The sequence below is a fragment of the Stenella coeruleoalba genome (assembly GCF_951394435.1).
Source record: "Stenella coeruleoalba genome assembly, chromosome: 3".
Classification (NCBI taxonomy): Eukaryota; Metazoa; Chordata; class Mammalia; order Artiodactyla; family Delphinidae; genus Stenella; species Stenella coeruleoalba.
This window is the reverse complement of record NC_137148.1, coordinates 126,338,273-126,353,162: the sequence shown is the minus strand read 5'-3', so window position 1 is coordinate 126,353,162 and position 14,890 is coordinate 126,338,273. Positions and strand designations below refer to the sequence as shown.

General features: G+C 49.8%; 1 protein-coding gene across 1 annotated transcript; it reads right to left on the bottom strand.

Moving 5' to 3' along the window:
- Nucleotides 1-1,847: 1,847 nt before the first annotated feature.
- On the bottom strand, nucleotides 1,848-13,294 carry MYOZ3 (myozenin 3; the record flags this gene model as incomplete). The annotated part of the gene is made up of 6 exons (XM_079918611.1): nucleotides 1,848-2,016; nucleotides 5,245-5,407; nucleotides 5,848-5,986; nucleotides 6,085-6,144; nucleotides 7,122-7,276; nucleotides 13,234-13,294. 6 exons carry the CDS (start codon nucleotides 13,292-13,294, stop codon nucleotides 1,848-1,850), a joined length of 747 nt encoding a protein of 248 aa, XP_079774737.1.
- Between the last annotated feature and the right edge of the window lie 1,596 nt (nucleotides 13,295-14,890).

The following is a 14,890-nucleotide window of genomic DNA, read 5'->3' as shown; positions in this document are numbered from 1 at the left end:
AAGTTTCAGCTTTACTGACCCCCAGTGACATTTCCACGAGCCTGCTTCTCGAGGTGCACTCACTGCAGGAACATCTTATCAGCCAAGAGTAGCAGCTGCATGGAATCTGATCATGACTGAGTGCTTATCAGGTATGTGTCCATCACTATGCCCTCAAAACTCTATGCAGGGGCTTCTACTCTCGTCCTCATCTTACAGGTAGAGAATTAGAGGCCCACAGGCGAGAAATGACTTGAGTTCACACAGCCAGTGGTGGCATTAGAACCCACCCCATCCAGTCTGACCCCCAGCCTGTACTCTTAACCTCTGAACTCTAAAGCAGGGCACCATGACTAGGTGATTCCAGAGTGAATGGGCTTGGCCACCCAGTGGGGCGAGAAGAAACATCCCCTGGAATCGGACAGATCCCCACTTGTCCCTGGACAAGTCACTTCCCCATTGTGACCCTGAATATCCACATCCGTAAAACGGGACCATACCTTCGTCTCAAGGTTGTACTGAAAATTAGAAATGGGGTATGGAGAGAACCTACTACCGGCCCAAGCCCTGAGGCACCCAATAAGAAGCAGCCACAATCATCATCATCACCACCACCTGCAGGGAGGCGTTCCTTGCCCTTCTCTTCCTAACGAGCCAGCATACAGGCCGAAAAACTCCTGGCGGAGACTAGCACAAGGTCTACCCTGGCGCCTGCTCTAAACGGTGAGTGGAAGGGGCTGGAAAGGGGTCGTCCTTGTAAGCACCCTACTCTGCGCCTGTCCTGTGAGGTGCCGAGCGCTGCCCCTTCTTTCTGACCCCATGGCCGCCTCCCTAGTCCAGGCCTTGTTCCTTCAAGGATCCTGGCGTCCAGCTGTACTCCTCTCCAGTCTGTGCTGCACACAGCAACCAGCGAGACCCCTTGCTCTCCAGCCTAAGAACCTCCCCATCTCCTTAGTGCAGCCCACCCCACTCTGGCCCCCTGAGGAGTCACTGACTCCTCTGACATCGCCATCTCCCTTCTCCACAACACCTGCCCGCATGACAATTCTGTACCTTTGCCCTTGCTGTGCACTTGCCAGGAATGCCCTCCCCATCACACTCTCCCCATCACACCCCCTTCCCTTGAGGGACTGTCACTCCTCTGCGGCCCCACTTGAATCCTCTGGGAAGCTTCCCAGAATTCCACCCCACACGCAGGGTTAGAGAACCCCTCCTCTGCTTCACTGGTACTTTGTTTCTCAGTAGTCAACTAGCGTGCTTTAGGGAAAATTAAGATGACTTCCTGCTTTACAAATCTGTCTCCTCTACTGTCTTTTCCTCCCTAGGCTAGGGCCTGGGCTTACCACACCCTCTCCCTGGAGCTGGCCCAGCGGCTAGCGCACAGTTGGTGCTTAGTAAATGTTAACAGCGTAAATAAGGACCATCTGTGTCTCAGTAAAAGGAAAATCTAATTATCAGAGTGATTCACAGGTAAATAGGCGGCTAGCGAGCTCCCTGTCATTGGGGCAGCGTAGCTAGACTACAGGAGCAGGAAAGAGTGGAGGCTTGGACGTGAAGTCATTGGTGGTTTGGATTCCTAAAGATACAAACCGGGGACGAGTTTTCCTGGAATCAGCTGGGAGTACTGGTTACTATAGAGACCCTCCACTCAGGAGATTCTGATGCTGCAGGTTTGGGACGGGCCAGAAGTCTGTATTAAAACACCTCCAGGTAATTTTGAAGCACACCACATTTGGGAACTGCTGAACTTCGTGACCTTTGAGGCCATTTGTGTGTGATGGCCCTTCGTAAACTGTGAAGTGCTGTCCACGAGTCTTGGCTCCAGGTGTTACCCGAACTCTGAGATGGGGGAATTGAAGCGGCTGGGGCTACAGCTCCTCAGACTCTGGGAGGTTGCGGACCCAGCCCTGGGCCACCCTGTTGAAGCTGGGTCTGAGGCGGAGGAGTTCCAAGCCACTGGTGAGCTCCGGGACGAAGGGGGTGCCTGCCCTCGGAATGGTTTCCCCCACCAGGGCTCCTCCAAAGGGCACTGGTGTCCTGGGGAGAGAAGAGCAGCAGGGGAGGAAGGCTGTGTGGGAAAGGGTGGCGGAACAGACCTGTGGGTCGCCACGGGAAGCCCCTCCCCTCCTCTCTCTGGGCCTCAGTTTCCCTGCTGCTCAGCAAGGTTTTGTACTGTCTTTAACAGGTTTCTCCAGCTCTGCCCATTCTCAAATCTGCCCCTAGTGGGGATGGCTTCTTGCTTTGAAATAGGAGTGAGGTTTTCAGTGAGAACTGGCTTGTCCTGGCAAAACTCTAGGTTCCTGTTAAGGAAGGTCCAGAAGGGTGTAGAATTGGAACAGAGTTTTTCCCTCCTCTTGTCATCTCCCCTTAAAACAATATATCACAGGCTGGAGAGAGAAAGGAGGGTTAGAAAGAACACTGAGAATCAGAGACTACAGATTACCCCAGAGACATGCCACTTCTCACCCATAAGAATGGCAAGAATAAGTGATTTGGTAATGGGGCAAAGTTAGTGAGGCGGTGGGGCAAGGTCTCACTCATATACTGCTGGTTGGAGAGTAAATTGGTGTTGCTCCCTTGGAGGGCAATTTGGCAGGATCTGTTTTTCTTTTTTTTACATCTTTATTGGAGTATAATTGCTTTACAATGGTGTGTTAGTTTCTGCTTTATAACAAAGTGAATCAGTTATATATATACATATGTTCCCATATCTCTTCCCTCTTGCGTCTCCCTCCCTCCCACCCTCCCTATCCCATCCCTCTAGGTGGTCACAAAGTATTGAGCTGATCTCCCTGTGCTATGCGGCTGGCAGGATCTTTTAAACCTGAAAATGTGCAAATTCTGTGAACCAGCGCTCTACCTGTAAGCATATGGCTTAGGGAAGCATATGCACAAGGAAGCAGATATGAGCAGCGATTAGTGACAGACCAGAAGCAAGCCATATGCCCACTGGCAGAGGAATGGATAAGATAAATATAGTATATTCACATGGCAGAGTACTATATAGCAACTTAAAAGGAATGGAAAGAGATATAGGTATTAGAAAGAGGAGACTGAAAAGGCATAATGTTGAGTGAAAAAAGCAAGCAAGTTACAGGATGAAATACAAAGTAGCAAAACACACACACATGCACACCAAACAATGCTGCATCCCCATAGGTATGTAGCTGCTGGTAGAGAATATTCTCTTGTAGAGAATGTTCTGAAAACATACATACCAACCTGACAACAGTGTTACCTTTGGGAAGGGAGCTGGAATTGGAGCATGGGGAACAAAGGGGCCCTACCTTTATTTGAAGTCGCCTAGGGTTTTTTTTAAAGATAATATAAATACATGATTTTCAAACTATTTTTTAATTTTAAGAGAATAAAAAGCATTGTTCATTTAGTGTTTTCCCTGCAACCTGGGACCAATGGAGAGAGGGGAATGCCTGCTCTGGGGTAAAAAGGCAATCCTTGGGCCAGAGCCTGGGTTCCAGCCAGGACAGTGTTTCTGCCTGGACCACCACAGCTGTGATGGCAACAGCCAGGGCCCCGCAGGAACAGGTTGGGCTGTTTCCAAGTCAAGCAGGCCTCACGGTTGGGCCCTTGATCAGGAGCCCAGGGCCCTGGATCCTGAGCACAGCTTGGCCACCAACGCTACAGTTCCTTCTCTCTCTGCCTCAGTTGCCTCTTCCGTCCCAGGAGGGGTCTGGGCTCAGGGGTCCCTAAGACCCTCCTTATTTTTGTGGGAACATGCCTCAGCCTGTCAGAGCTGAGGCATGAGATGGGTGGGGCTGCGACCTGCCATGGCCAGCCTGGAAGCTGGCTGCTAGCACTGAATGTCAGCTGAGGGTTTTAAAGAGCTGGACAGGCAGGGTGTGAGGGCCCCAGGAGGACAGCAAAGTCCTGCCTGGCAGGAAACCCCCAAATGTCTGCCAATGGCTCGTGGTTCACACGAGGCCTGTCGGGCCCATTCTTCCCATCATGGTCCTCCCTGGCTCTCAGCTGTTTGAGGGCAGTCACATCCCTCCTGAGCAGTCTCCTCTCAAGGCCCATCACCCCCAGTTCCTTCAGCCCTTCCTCAGAGGGCTTGGTCTCCAGGCCTAGCAAGACAGACACAGTCTCCATGTGTGGTCTGAGCAGGTGCCAGAAGCGCTGGACTGTGGCCTCCTCTCTGTGGACCCTCCACTTTCTCGCTTAATCCAGCCCAAGCCAGAGGAGCATTTTTCACGAATAGCAGCACACTAAGGAAGCCAATTGAAATGCGGTTGAAATGCGTCCCCCAGCCCAAAGCCTTCCTTCCTGCCAAGCTCCTGTCCTGACTGCTGTGATTTGTTTTCAGGCCCCCAGGGCGGGATGTTAATCTATCCCTTTTAAGTTCTCCCCTGTTGGCTTTTGCAGCCATCATTTCAACCTGTAAATAATAATAATAATAATGGCAGCCACCACTTATTGAGAGCTTATCGCTTGCCAGAAATTTTGCCTAAGGCCTCTCATGCCATCCTCACGACCATCTTTTGAAGCAGGTACTGTAACAGTCTCATTTTACAGGTGGGGAAAGGGAGGCCCAGCGAGGTTAAGCCACTTGCCCAAGGTCACACAGCCAGGGGTGGAGATTGCATTAAGCCCTCGTCCGTGGAGGGCCCACTGTGCTAAACACTGTGAGTCACTGCTTTGTGGCTCTCATCTCTGGCGTCCAACATTTCACTGTCACTCCCCACAGTGGTACAGCCTCAAGATCACTTTCTAGGCCTCTTCCAGACCACTGATGAAAGTGAGGAAAACGCTGAGCTGGCGTAGGACTAGTGAGATCTGGGGCCCCCACCCAGGGAAGGACCCGCACCTTGATGTCCATCAAGGAGATGGCACACAGCAGTGATGGAGAATAAGCAACTGGACTCTGGAGTCAGACAAAACCAGACTTGGATCCCAGCCCCGCCACTGCTTCCTTGCTTTGTGATTTTGGGCAGATTGTTGATGATCCTCTTCTCCAGCAGAATAGGAAAAACTGTGGCACCTGCCCCACCCTGTTGTGGAGGAGAATCCAGCAAGGTGTGTGCCACATTCACCCATTTATTCCCGGTACATTTATTGGGCACTAGTTAGTTGTGCTAAGGCAAGAGCTCTACTGTTTTAGCAGGGGCTCAATAAATGTATATAAGGCGTTGGGGTAGAGCCCGGCCTGTAGAAAGCGCTCAGGAGATGCAGCTACTGCTGTGGTTGTGACTGGCTCCAGCGCATCCTCCCTCCAGGTCTCTCCCTAAGCAGCCCGCCTCGTCTTACTTGTTGAAATTTCGATACTCCGCCAGGCTGGGGGTATGACTTCTGCCTTCGCCCAGGTGGTCCTGGTAGCTGAGGAACTCCTGCCATGGGCAGCTGTAGCCCTTGGGGATGGCCGTGTGGTTGAACTTCTCGGGAGGGACGCCCTTCAGTGGCTCGGCATAGCCTAGGGGGTGGAGCATGGCACGTGGGAGGCGGGCGAGCGGGACGCCTGGGTTCCTTTTAACCTTGCCGCCACGCCCCGCTGCAGACACTGTTGGGGGGGGTGGCTAGGAAAGGGGAGTTGGGGGAGGGGGTGGAATGTGATGCTAAAGTTGCTCCAGCAAAGAGGACCCTTCCCTATCCCTGGAAACAAGGAGGACGGAGCAGAGGAATTGCAAGTTGGGGCGCAGACTCTGGTCTTGCCTCGGACCCTGGCTGGCTCTGTGACCTTGGCGCATTGCTGCGCTACTCTGGGCTTGTGTTGGGTCTTTGGAGTGGGGTGAGTGTGTGTGTGTGTGTTGGGAAGGAGGTGGACTAGACGCTCTCTGGATGCTCTTCCTGCCCCACCGTGGAGCTCGCCCACGCTACGGTCCCCTGGTCCTGGGACGCGGGCAGGCCACTTACCTGGCGCCAGGGCACTGGGGCTGTGGGCACTCACTGGCCGGGCGGCTGTGGGCTGGGCATCCTCAGGGCCCCCGTGCCCTGAGGTCGGGAAGATGTGGAGCTCAGAGCGGTAGTTCTGCCCCTCGGAGCTATTGGCAACCTAGGCACAGGGGCGGGAGCTCAGAGGTGGCGGACCGGGGAGTCTGAGCTGCCTGGCCCTTTCCCCCAGGCTTCCGCCACTTCGGGGTCTCTGTGCACGCTCACCATCCCAGGTTCCGCTGTTCCAGTCACCTTCTCCTTGGCGCTTCCTGCCACGAGCTGGGGGGAGGGGAGGGGCAAATAAACCGCAGGAAGGCTCAGCGGGGCAGGAGGCCAGGGTTCTCCCTCCACTAAAAAAATGGCAGGGGGTGGTGGGAGGTCATAATGCTAGAGCCCACCTCCCAGGGATGTTTTGGGGGGAGGATGAATTAATAGTGTAGAGCGCTAAACCCTGGAACAGAGAAGTGCTCTTATATACGTTAGTTGCTATTATAGTATTGACCCTGGGCATATAATACTTAACCTCTCTGAGCCACAGTTTCCTTCTCTGTAAAGTGGAGATGATGATAATATCACTCTCTGATCATTAAATGAGATGATGCATGCAAACTTCTTAGCCAATACCGTCATAAGCACGTAGCAAAGGTAGGTGTTTTGTCATTTTTATTATTCTGCCACATCGATCCCTCTCATCATCTCCTGTTTCATCCAGAAATTGAGTGGAGTAGGATGAAAGTCCCGTGAGTTCATTAGAAGTACCTGAAACTGCCTGCCACCTTTTTGAAGCTGGGGGACAAGCCATTCTTGCCTCCTTTCTCTACCAGCTGACTGTCTCGTGGCCTTTGCCTTCTTCCAGTGGGAAAAAGAGGACGGCATTCTGCATTTTCCATCTTAGATCAAGCTCAAGTGTAATCTAAATCCTGCTTCCTGCAAATTCAGCCCAGAGCACCTGACTGTTCTTCTGCACTTTTTGTAGGAGTCAGAGTCCCTTCGCTCCATGGGGCATCCTGTCCGATACACTTTATGTATTGTATCTGGGGAAAGGTGCCTAAAGGGCTGACCCTTTTCTGGGATCACCTAGCAAGGCAGAGGTCAATCTGATGGCAATATCACAGCCGTCCCTGGCTGGAACTTGAGGGACCCCCCCCCCCCCATAGAGGGCAGAAGTCCTATCTGGCTCATTGTTTGGCTCTAGGCTAACGATTGGCCCTCTCCGGGCCTCGGTTTCCCTGTGAACACAATGGAGGCTTACTCACCGCACGCGGGCTGGCTGCAAACTCAAAGGTGAATTTCTGCACGCGGCGCTGCCTCTTCTGGAAGAGGAGGGATCCTCGGTTGTTACGCAGCGATAGCTCTTCCATCATCAAGTCCTGGGGCACGCTCAGCTTCTTGCCCAGGTCCAGCAAAGGGACTGCCCAGAGAGGCCAGAGGGAGCTCTTACTACCAAACCCTCAGGGCACTCCGGGTTGCTGCCTGTAAGGGGACCTCCGCACAGCACCATCCGCTGTGTATGAGAGTGCCGACTTTGCCCCACACTTGCTGACCCTGGGTGTCATTATTCTTAGGAATCTTTGCTCACCCAATGGGCGGAAATGACTCCTCTGTGTTTAATTAGCATGTGTTTGACACTCAGTGAAATTGAGCATCATTTCAGGTGTTCTTTGGCCAGGTATATTTATTCCATGCATTTCCCATGAAGCTCTTTGCCCATAGTGGTGGAGGTAGTGAGTAATGATCAGATTCTAGGTATCTTTTAAAGGTAGGCTATGGGTGTGGGATGTGAGAGACAGAGAGAGAGGTGTGGGAGGTAAAGGCAAGGTTTCTGGCCTGAGCCGCTGGGAGGATGGAGTAGCCGCTCTCTGAGATGGGAAGGCTGGAGGAGGAGGAGATGTGAGGAAAGACCAGGCATTCCGTTCTAGACATGTCTTCCTTTAATGTTAAAATAGCCTTTTATTATTATAAAAACAGCATATAAGTGCATTGAAGAAAGTTAGAAAATATAGACATAAAAGAAAAGAAGGGCTTCCCTGGTGGCGCAGTGGTTGAGAGTCCGCCTGCCGATGCAGGGGACACGGGTTCGTGGCCTGGTCCGGGAAGATCCCACATGCCGCGGAGCGGCTGGGCCCGTGAGCCATGGCCGCTGAGCCTGCGCGTCCGGAGCCTGTGCTCCACAACGGGAGAGACCACAACAGTGAGAGGCCCATGTACCACAAAAAAAAAAAAAAAAAAGAAGAAGAAAAACACCATTTTCTACCATCCAGAGGTTGCCACTACTAACACTAGTGTATCTCCTTTCCCGTCTTTTCCACTGACTATGTATTCATATGTGACTTTTTAACCAAAATGAAATCATAGCACAGCTGCTTTGTAACTTGCTTTTATCAGTTAAACATCTCCACCTTTCCAAGTGAATGAATTTTTTTATATATATAATGCCTAGTCTATATTCAAACTCCCCTAATTGTCTCCAAAACTGAGTATAATGTTTGCAGAGTAGGGAGCTGGATATATGAGTCTAGTGTTCATGGGAGAAAATTGACCTGGACGTAAAATTTGGGGCATCAGGAAATACAAATGGTATTTGCTGTTGTTGTTTTTTAATGAAGACTGTCCCGTTTATTTCTTTTCTCATAGTTAGGACCAGTCATTATAGCCATGTAGACGGATTCCAGGGCTGATGACCGTCCTTAGTAGTTTGGTAGCCCATCCATATCCTTGGTGCTTTCCCCACCAGCAAAACACATACTTTTATGTTGGTGCCACAAGGGAAGACTTTTGGAAGAAAGGAGTGTCAGCATGGTGAGGACGTTGGTAGGAGAGGGATGTGTATGGGCAGCACGGGAAGACTTGACATCTCTACAATCAAACACACATAGGTTCATATTCCAGCTCTTTGAATGGTATTTGGAGCCTGGAGGCTAGGTGAGATCTCCAAGGATATGAGAATGGATAAAGAGACCCAAAGACTGAGCCCTGGGGCCTCCAACATTTAGACTGAGGAGATGAGCCCCAGCCCTGGAGCCTGGGAGAAAACACCCAGCACGTTAGGAGGAAATCTAAAGACTGTGGTGTCCTAGAACCAAATGATGAAAGCGTATTAGGCAAGATGGACTGATCAACGGAGTCAAATGTTGCTGATATGTCAAGTAAGAGGAGGGCTGAAAACTGACCATTGTATTTAGTAACATGGGGTTATTATTGGCAGTCTCCGCAAAAGCAGTTCCTGTGGAGTATTTGGGTGTGAAAGCCTTATTAGACAGGGTTCGAGAGAAGAGGACAGAGGGACAGTTTGACACAACACAAGGAAGCAATGAGCCAAATCTAGGATGTGGGACGTTCTACAGGGCAGGTGGCCCGGTGTCTTCAAAGGAGTGAATGACATGGGAAAAAAGGAGGCGGGGGCAGTGTTTTAGATTAAAGGAGATTTAAGAGACATAGCTACCAAATAAAAACAAGGGCCCTTGAGGGTACAGTTATTATGCTAAGTGAAATAAGTCAGATAGAGAAAGACAAATGCCATATGATTTCACTTATATGCGGAATATAAAAACAAACAAACATAAACCAAAATAAATGATCAAACCAAACCAAACATCAACAAACATGTAGATACAGGGAACAGAGTAGTGGTTCCCAGAAGGGAATGCGGGTGGCGGGGGAGGGTGAAATGGGTAAAGGGGATCAACTGCATGATGAAGGATAGAAACTAAATTTTTGGTGGTGAGCGTGCTGTAGTGTATACAGAAGTAGAAACATAATTCTGTACACGTGAAACTATCAATATATAACGTTAAATATGAACCAATGCTACCTCAGTTAAAAAGTGGCTCTTATTTGGATCCCCGTTAACTAGAAAATTGGAGAAGTTTGACTATAGGACTGGCTATTAGATAGTATTAAATCAACATTTACTTTTGTTCAATGTGTTAATATCTTTGTGGCATGTAAGGAAATGTCCTTTTTATTACTTTCTGTGAAGTATTTGGGGGATGAAATGACATGCTCTTTGGGATTTGCTCTGGAACCCAGGAATAAAAGGAGGGCCACAGGGATTTGCACTCTCAACTTTGTGTGTGTGTGTGTGTGTGTGTGTAAGTTGGTTAATAAAATGTGAAAAAGAGAGAAAGAGAGGAGGGAAGTATAGACAGCTGCTTTGAGGAGGTGGGCTCTGAAGGACCATGGCTGGGGGCAGCTGTGGAAGCAAGAGTGGTTTGCTCGCTTGTTGGTTTGCTTACTTGCTTGCTTGTTTTTAAAGAGGGAGGAATAATAGCACGTTTGTTAGCTGATGAGAAAATCTGACGATGCAATAAAGAGAGGGGAGAATTACTGAAGGAATGTCTTGAGCAGGAGAGAGGGCAGGGAGGGTGTTCAGTGCCCAGCAAGAAGGGTTGGCTTCACACAGTGCAAGGAGAGTTCATCTATCATATCAGGAAGGAAAACCAAGAACAGGGACACAGATGCAAACAAGTGGACAGATGTGGAGGCGGGAGCTTGCAGAAGTTCTCTTTTGGCCACTTTACTTTTCTCGGTGAAATAAGAAGCAAGGTCATTAGCTGAGAATGAAGGTGGGGGAGGAGGTATTGGAGGTTTGAGAAGAGAGGTTGCTAAAGTTATCTCAGAGAACAGTAGGGGAGAGTGAATGGGTCAGGGATGGGTGATGTGGTCACCAGGCAACACTGAGGGCCATTCAGGTGCTGTGATTCATCCCATTCAATGGAATCCTAAACAGCCTTTTAAAAAAGGAGGCTGATGTTTCTTTCATTCTTTCAGCAAATATAGAGACAGCACCTTCTACATGTTAGCATCAGAAAGAAATCCACTGTAGATTAAAAGGGGGAAAAAAGGAAATTTCAGAAGAATCTGTATTCTAAGATCCTACTCGTATATTTTTAAAAATAAGCACATGTTTATGTATGCATTGAAAAATCTGCAAGGAGATATGCCAAATATTGGCAGTGACAATTCGGGGACCTAGGAAGGAAGAGGGCTGGAAATTGTGTGCATTGTTTTTGTTTTTGAACAAGAAAATGTACTGCATATTTAAACAGATGAAAGACCACATATACCTAAATACATAATAAAAGTCCCCTGGCATCATATTCTCAAATGCTGTTCAGATGAACTGAGCTCAATATTAAAAAAAAAAAAAAAAAAAAAAGCTATAGATAAAACCTATTTGACTAAGCAATTCCACTTCTAGGCGTTCGTCCTCGGGCAGAAAAGTTGAATAAACATGCCTGAAGATATACATACAAGGATGTTTACTGCAGTGACTTTTCGAATTGTGGAAACTGGGAATCAGTCTTGCGGTGCATGCTGCCCAGATGCCCTTTATCAGTGACTAACAGCTCACAACTGCCACCTCTACAGAGAACTGCCCCGGTGAGTAGAGGCTGCAACAGCCCCCTTGCTGAAGATGAGATGAATTCTGTAGGGCAATTAATTTATGCTTTGGAGCCCACATCCTTACTTAGCAATTTCCTCTGCCGGATTGTGCTTTTGTCACTTCCCTTCTCCTAGGAATGCGAGCTCAACAAGTCACTTGTTTGGGAATCCTCAGGCTCTACTCCTAAGGGTCCCAACCTGGGCTGAGCCTTCATGGCCTCCCTTAGGGGATGTGTGTGTATAAATATATATAATATCTTATATGCTGGGGGAGCGAGGGGAGGGGAGGGGTGAGATAAGTCATACTAGGTTGGAAAGAAGTCTGTGGTGTGCCGCTAAGTGAAAAAAATTTAAGATGATGAACACAGTGTATAGTATTTAGCCCGTGTGTGTGTTTATATAAATACGTTTATATATGAACAGAAGAAGGATTTACACAAAACTGTTAATAGTGGTTCTCTCCAGATGGTTTTGTTATGAGGAACTTTCACGTTCAAAGTCATTCATGTCTGCTTTGTCTGAATATTCTATAAAATGAATGTTTTATTTATATAACCGTGTGGTAAAGGAGCAGTTTTGGAGACAGATCTGGGGTCAAATCTCAGTTCTACCACCTACTATATATGTGACTTCCTAGCTTCTCTGACCCCTGTTTTCTCATCTGCAAGACGGGTGTGATCGTATCTAACTTACAGAGTTGTTGTGAGGGTTATATATATAACGAAAGGTACAAATGCTCTTAGCACAGTGTCTGAGACATAGTGAGCACACAATAACGGTAAGTGTTTTATTATTATTATTTTACGATGGCTATCTTTCGGCGGTGACACCATGAGATTTTTTCCTTTCTACTTTTCTTTAGCTTCAAAATTGTCCTTAATTAATACCTTAGCAATCGTCAACAATTCACGTACTTCCAGTCTGGCGTAAATGTTGTGTGTCAATATTTGGGGGTCTGTAACTAATTAATTACTTAGACAAGAGAAAAGAAAATGCATTGCCTGATTCTTCTAGTTAGAGCATCGGTACCTCACAAAGCTTGTGTATTTCAGCACAGAAAATCATGGAATTAAAAAAAAAAATGATACCAACAAAAGGAGGCAAGAACATACAAAACAAGTTAAAAGTACGACTCACACATAAAGTCATACACATGATTAAATACTTCCTAGAACACTGAAGGAGTTAAAAGTGCAGCAATGCCCTTAGATAGGGGTTTATCAGAGCTTGGTTCACTTCCCACCTGCATCAGAATCACCTGGGTACTTGGCTAAAAGGCTAATGTATGGCCTCCTCCGCAGGTCCCGTGAATCAGAATTCCTGGGGGTTGATGCTGGGAATCTGTATTTTTAACCAACAACGCCATGTCGCTGCGATTCACAGTGAAGTTTGAGAGTCCTGACTTAGCTTAGTTTGTTTTTAAAATATTTGAAATGCTCTAAAGTAGGCCAAATCAACAGACTCCAAAATTATGCCAAGAGGTCTTGTAAAGTTGATAATCACGTATTTTAGATGATTTATGCATTGGATGAATGTGCTTTTAAGTGAAATGGTTTGAGATCGGACAGCCTATTCCTGCCCCCCTGCCCCGCTCTCCCCTGACCCCTTGTCTCTTGCCATGGGGGCTTGGGGAGACGGCCCAGTTAAAACAAGCAGGGGCAATCTGTGGGACGCTTGGGCCATTGTTAGGATTGAATCTGGGGCCAGAGCCCTCAGAGCTCCATCTGGGGCTGAGGTAAGGACTTAGGTGGGGGCAGGACCCAGTCTAGGGCACTCAACCTCAGCTCTTGGGGGTGCGGGCATCAGAGCAAGGCCCTTCCCAGTGCTTTGGGAAGCTTCCCAGCCCAGGCGGCAGATTCCACAGGCCGGCCTCGAACTCACACCTGTTTGCCCAGGCCTGGGGCCAGCAGGCCTGAGTGGCTGCAGCCTGGGAGCAAGAAAGCATGGGATCTGAGGAATGCTCACGGGCTGGGTCAACCTTACCTGGTTCAGTGAGGTCCCCCGTGGTAGTCATTACCGGCCCCTTCTGCTCCTTGGGAATCATCCTGTGGAGGAGAGACCGCCACATATGGTCCAGGCTGCCTCCGTGCCTCCCCAGACCTCCCAATCCTTGGTCTACCCAACCCCGGCCCTGCGCAGCCTTGGCCCACACCAAAGTCTCAAGCAAGGGTGTCTGAGCTGGAAAGAGGAGGCTGAGGTCCATGGAAGAAAAAGGAGATGCTCAGGGTCACACAAATCTGCTTCCTTGATGCTAGGGAAGCACACACGCATTGGGGGTAGTTTCTGGGACATTAAGAGAAGGGGAGGTGAGGGTCTCTGACTGTTCTTGTCCACTGACTCAAGTGAGCGCTAATCAGAGGCTGAAAGAGGTTGGAGGTTGAAGTCAGGGGGAGAGGAGCACGGGTGGTTAGGCTGACGCTGCACTGGGGTCTGCGAGGTGCGCCCCTCCTCTCCTCAGGACTCGGCTCTGAGGCTTGAGGGCGCAGGCTGGTCCAAGGACACTGAAAACAGCCATCAGCCCCCTTCCTACCCCCGTCCTTCAGCTCACTTACATGGTGTCCTTTTCTCCCTCGCTCCTTCTCTCCCTCTTCCTCCATCCCCCCATTTGCCTCTTATGGCGTGTCCCAGGAATCTTGGAGGTGATTTACAAATAAAATGAGGTCCAAAGCCCCAGAGAAGCCCTGCAGGCCCCAAGTCCAGATCCCCTAACTCGCCCCCAGGAGAGAAGGCAAAGTCCTTGAGCCTCCTGACGGCCTTACCAACCCTTGTGCCCCTCTGCTTGGCTTCCAGGTTTTTCTGTATTTCTTCTTTTAGAGAAACAATCTGCCTCCATCTGTGCCCCCCACGCCCATACCCAGCCCCGGGTCCGTGGGCGCTGAGCTGGGCGGCCTGGCTTCTGATCGGTGTCCCTGACTCCCTCGGTAACTGTGAGCAAGTAGCCCTCCTGTAACCTGAGGAGACTGGGCTACATCGTGGGTATCCATGGACGTGCTTCAGGGCGTACACGGACCCCCTCAAACTGTGTGCAAACGTGAGTACACATGCATGCCTTGGGGGCGATGCCCACGAGCTGGTGGCCAGTGCTCCAGCTGGGACCACTTAGGGTTCCACAGTCCCCGGATCTGTTTCTTGACAAACACTCTCCTTACAGAAATTCACAGACATTGGGAAGGACCCCGCCCCTCATTTTACAGACAGGGACCCTGCTTCCCTCTATTGCTGAAAGATCTTGGAGTCCTGAGCAGAGCCATTACCTACCCCAACCTTGAACCCTAGCCACCCCCTCTCCACTTAACCCAGAGTAACCCAGAGCTTAGAATCCCTCCCTTCCCAACTCAGGATCCAGGCTTCCACGAGGCCCCACCCTCCCCGGACCCCCTTGGGCCCTTCCTCTGCTTGGGGGAAGGGGCTCTGGGAATTGGCTCCCCCCCACTGCCCACCCCCGACAGCGCCTCGAGCTCCCCTTAGTCCTGGTACCTGAGAGATGGAACCACAGTGGGCAGGAGGGAGTGTCAGACCCTCAGATTAACACCTCTGTCGGGAAGCTGAGAGTTGAGTGGTCGGTGTCTGCGCAGGCGGTCGTCAGTGAGCTGGGTATGCCGTGCCTCCGGCTCTGGCCTCAGCTGACGAGAGTTGTCCT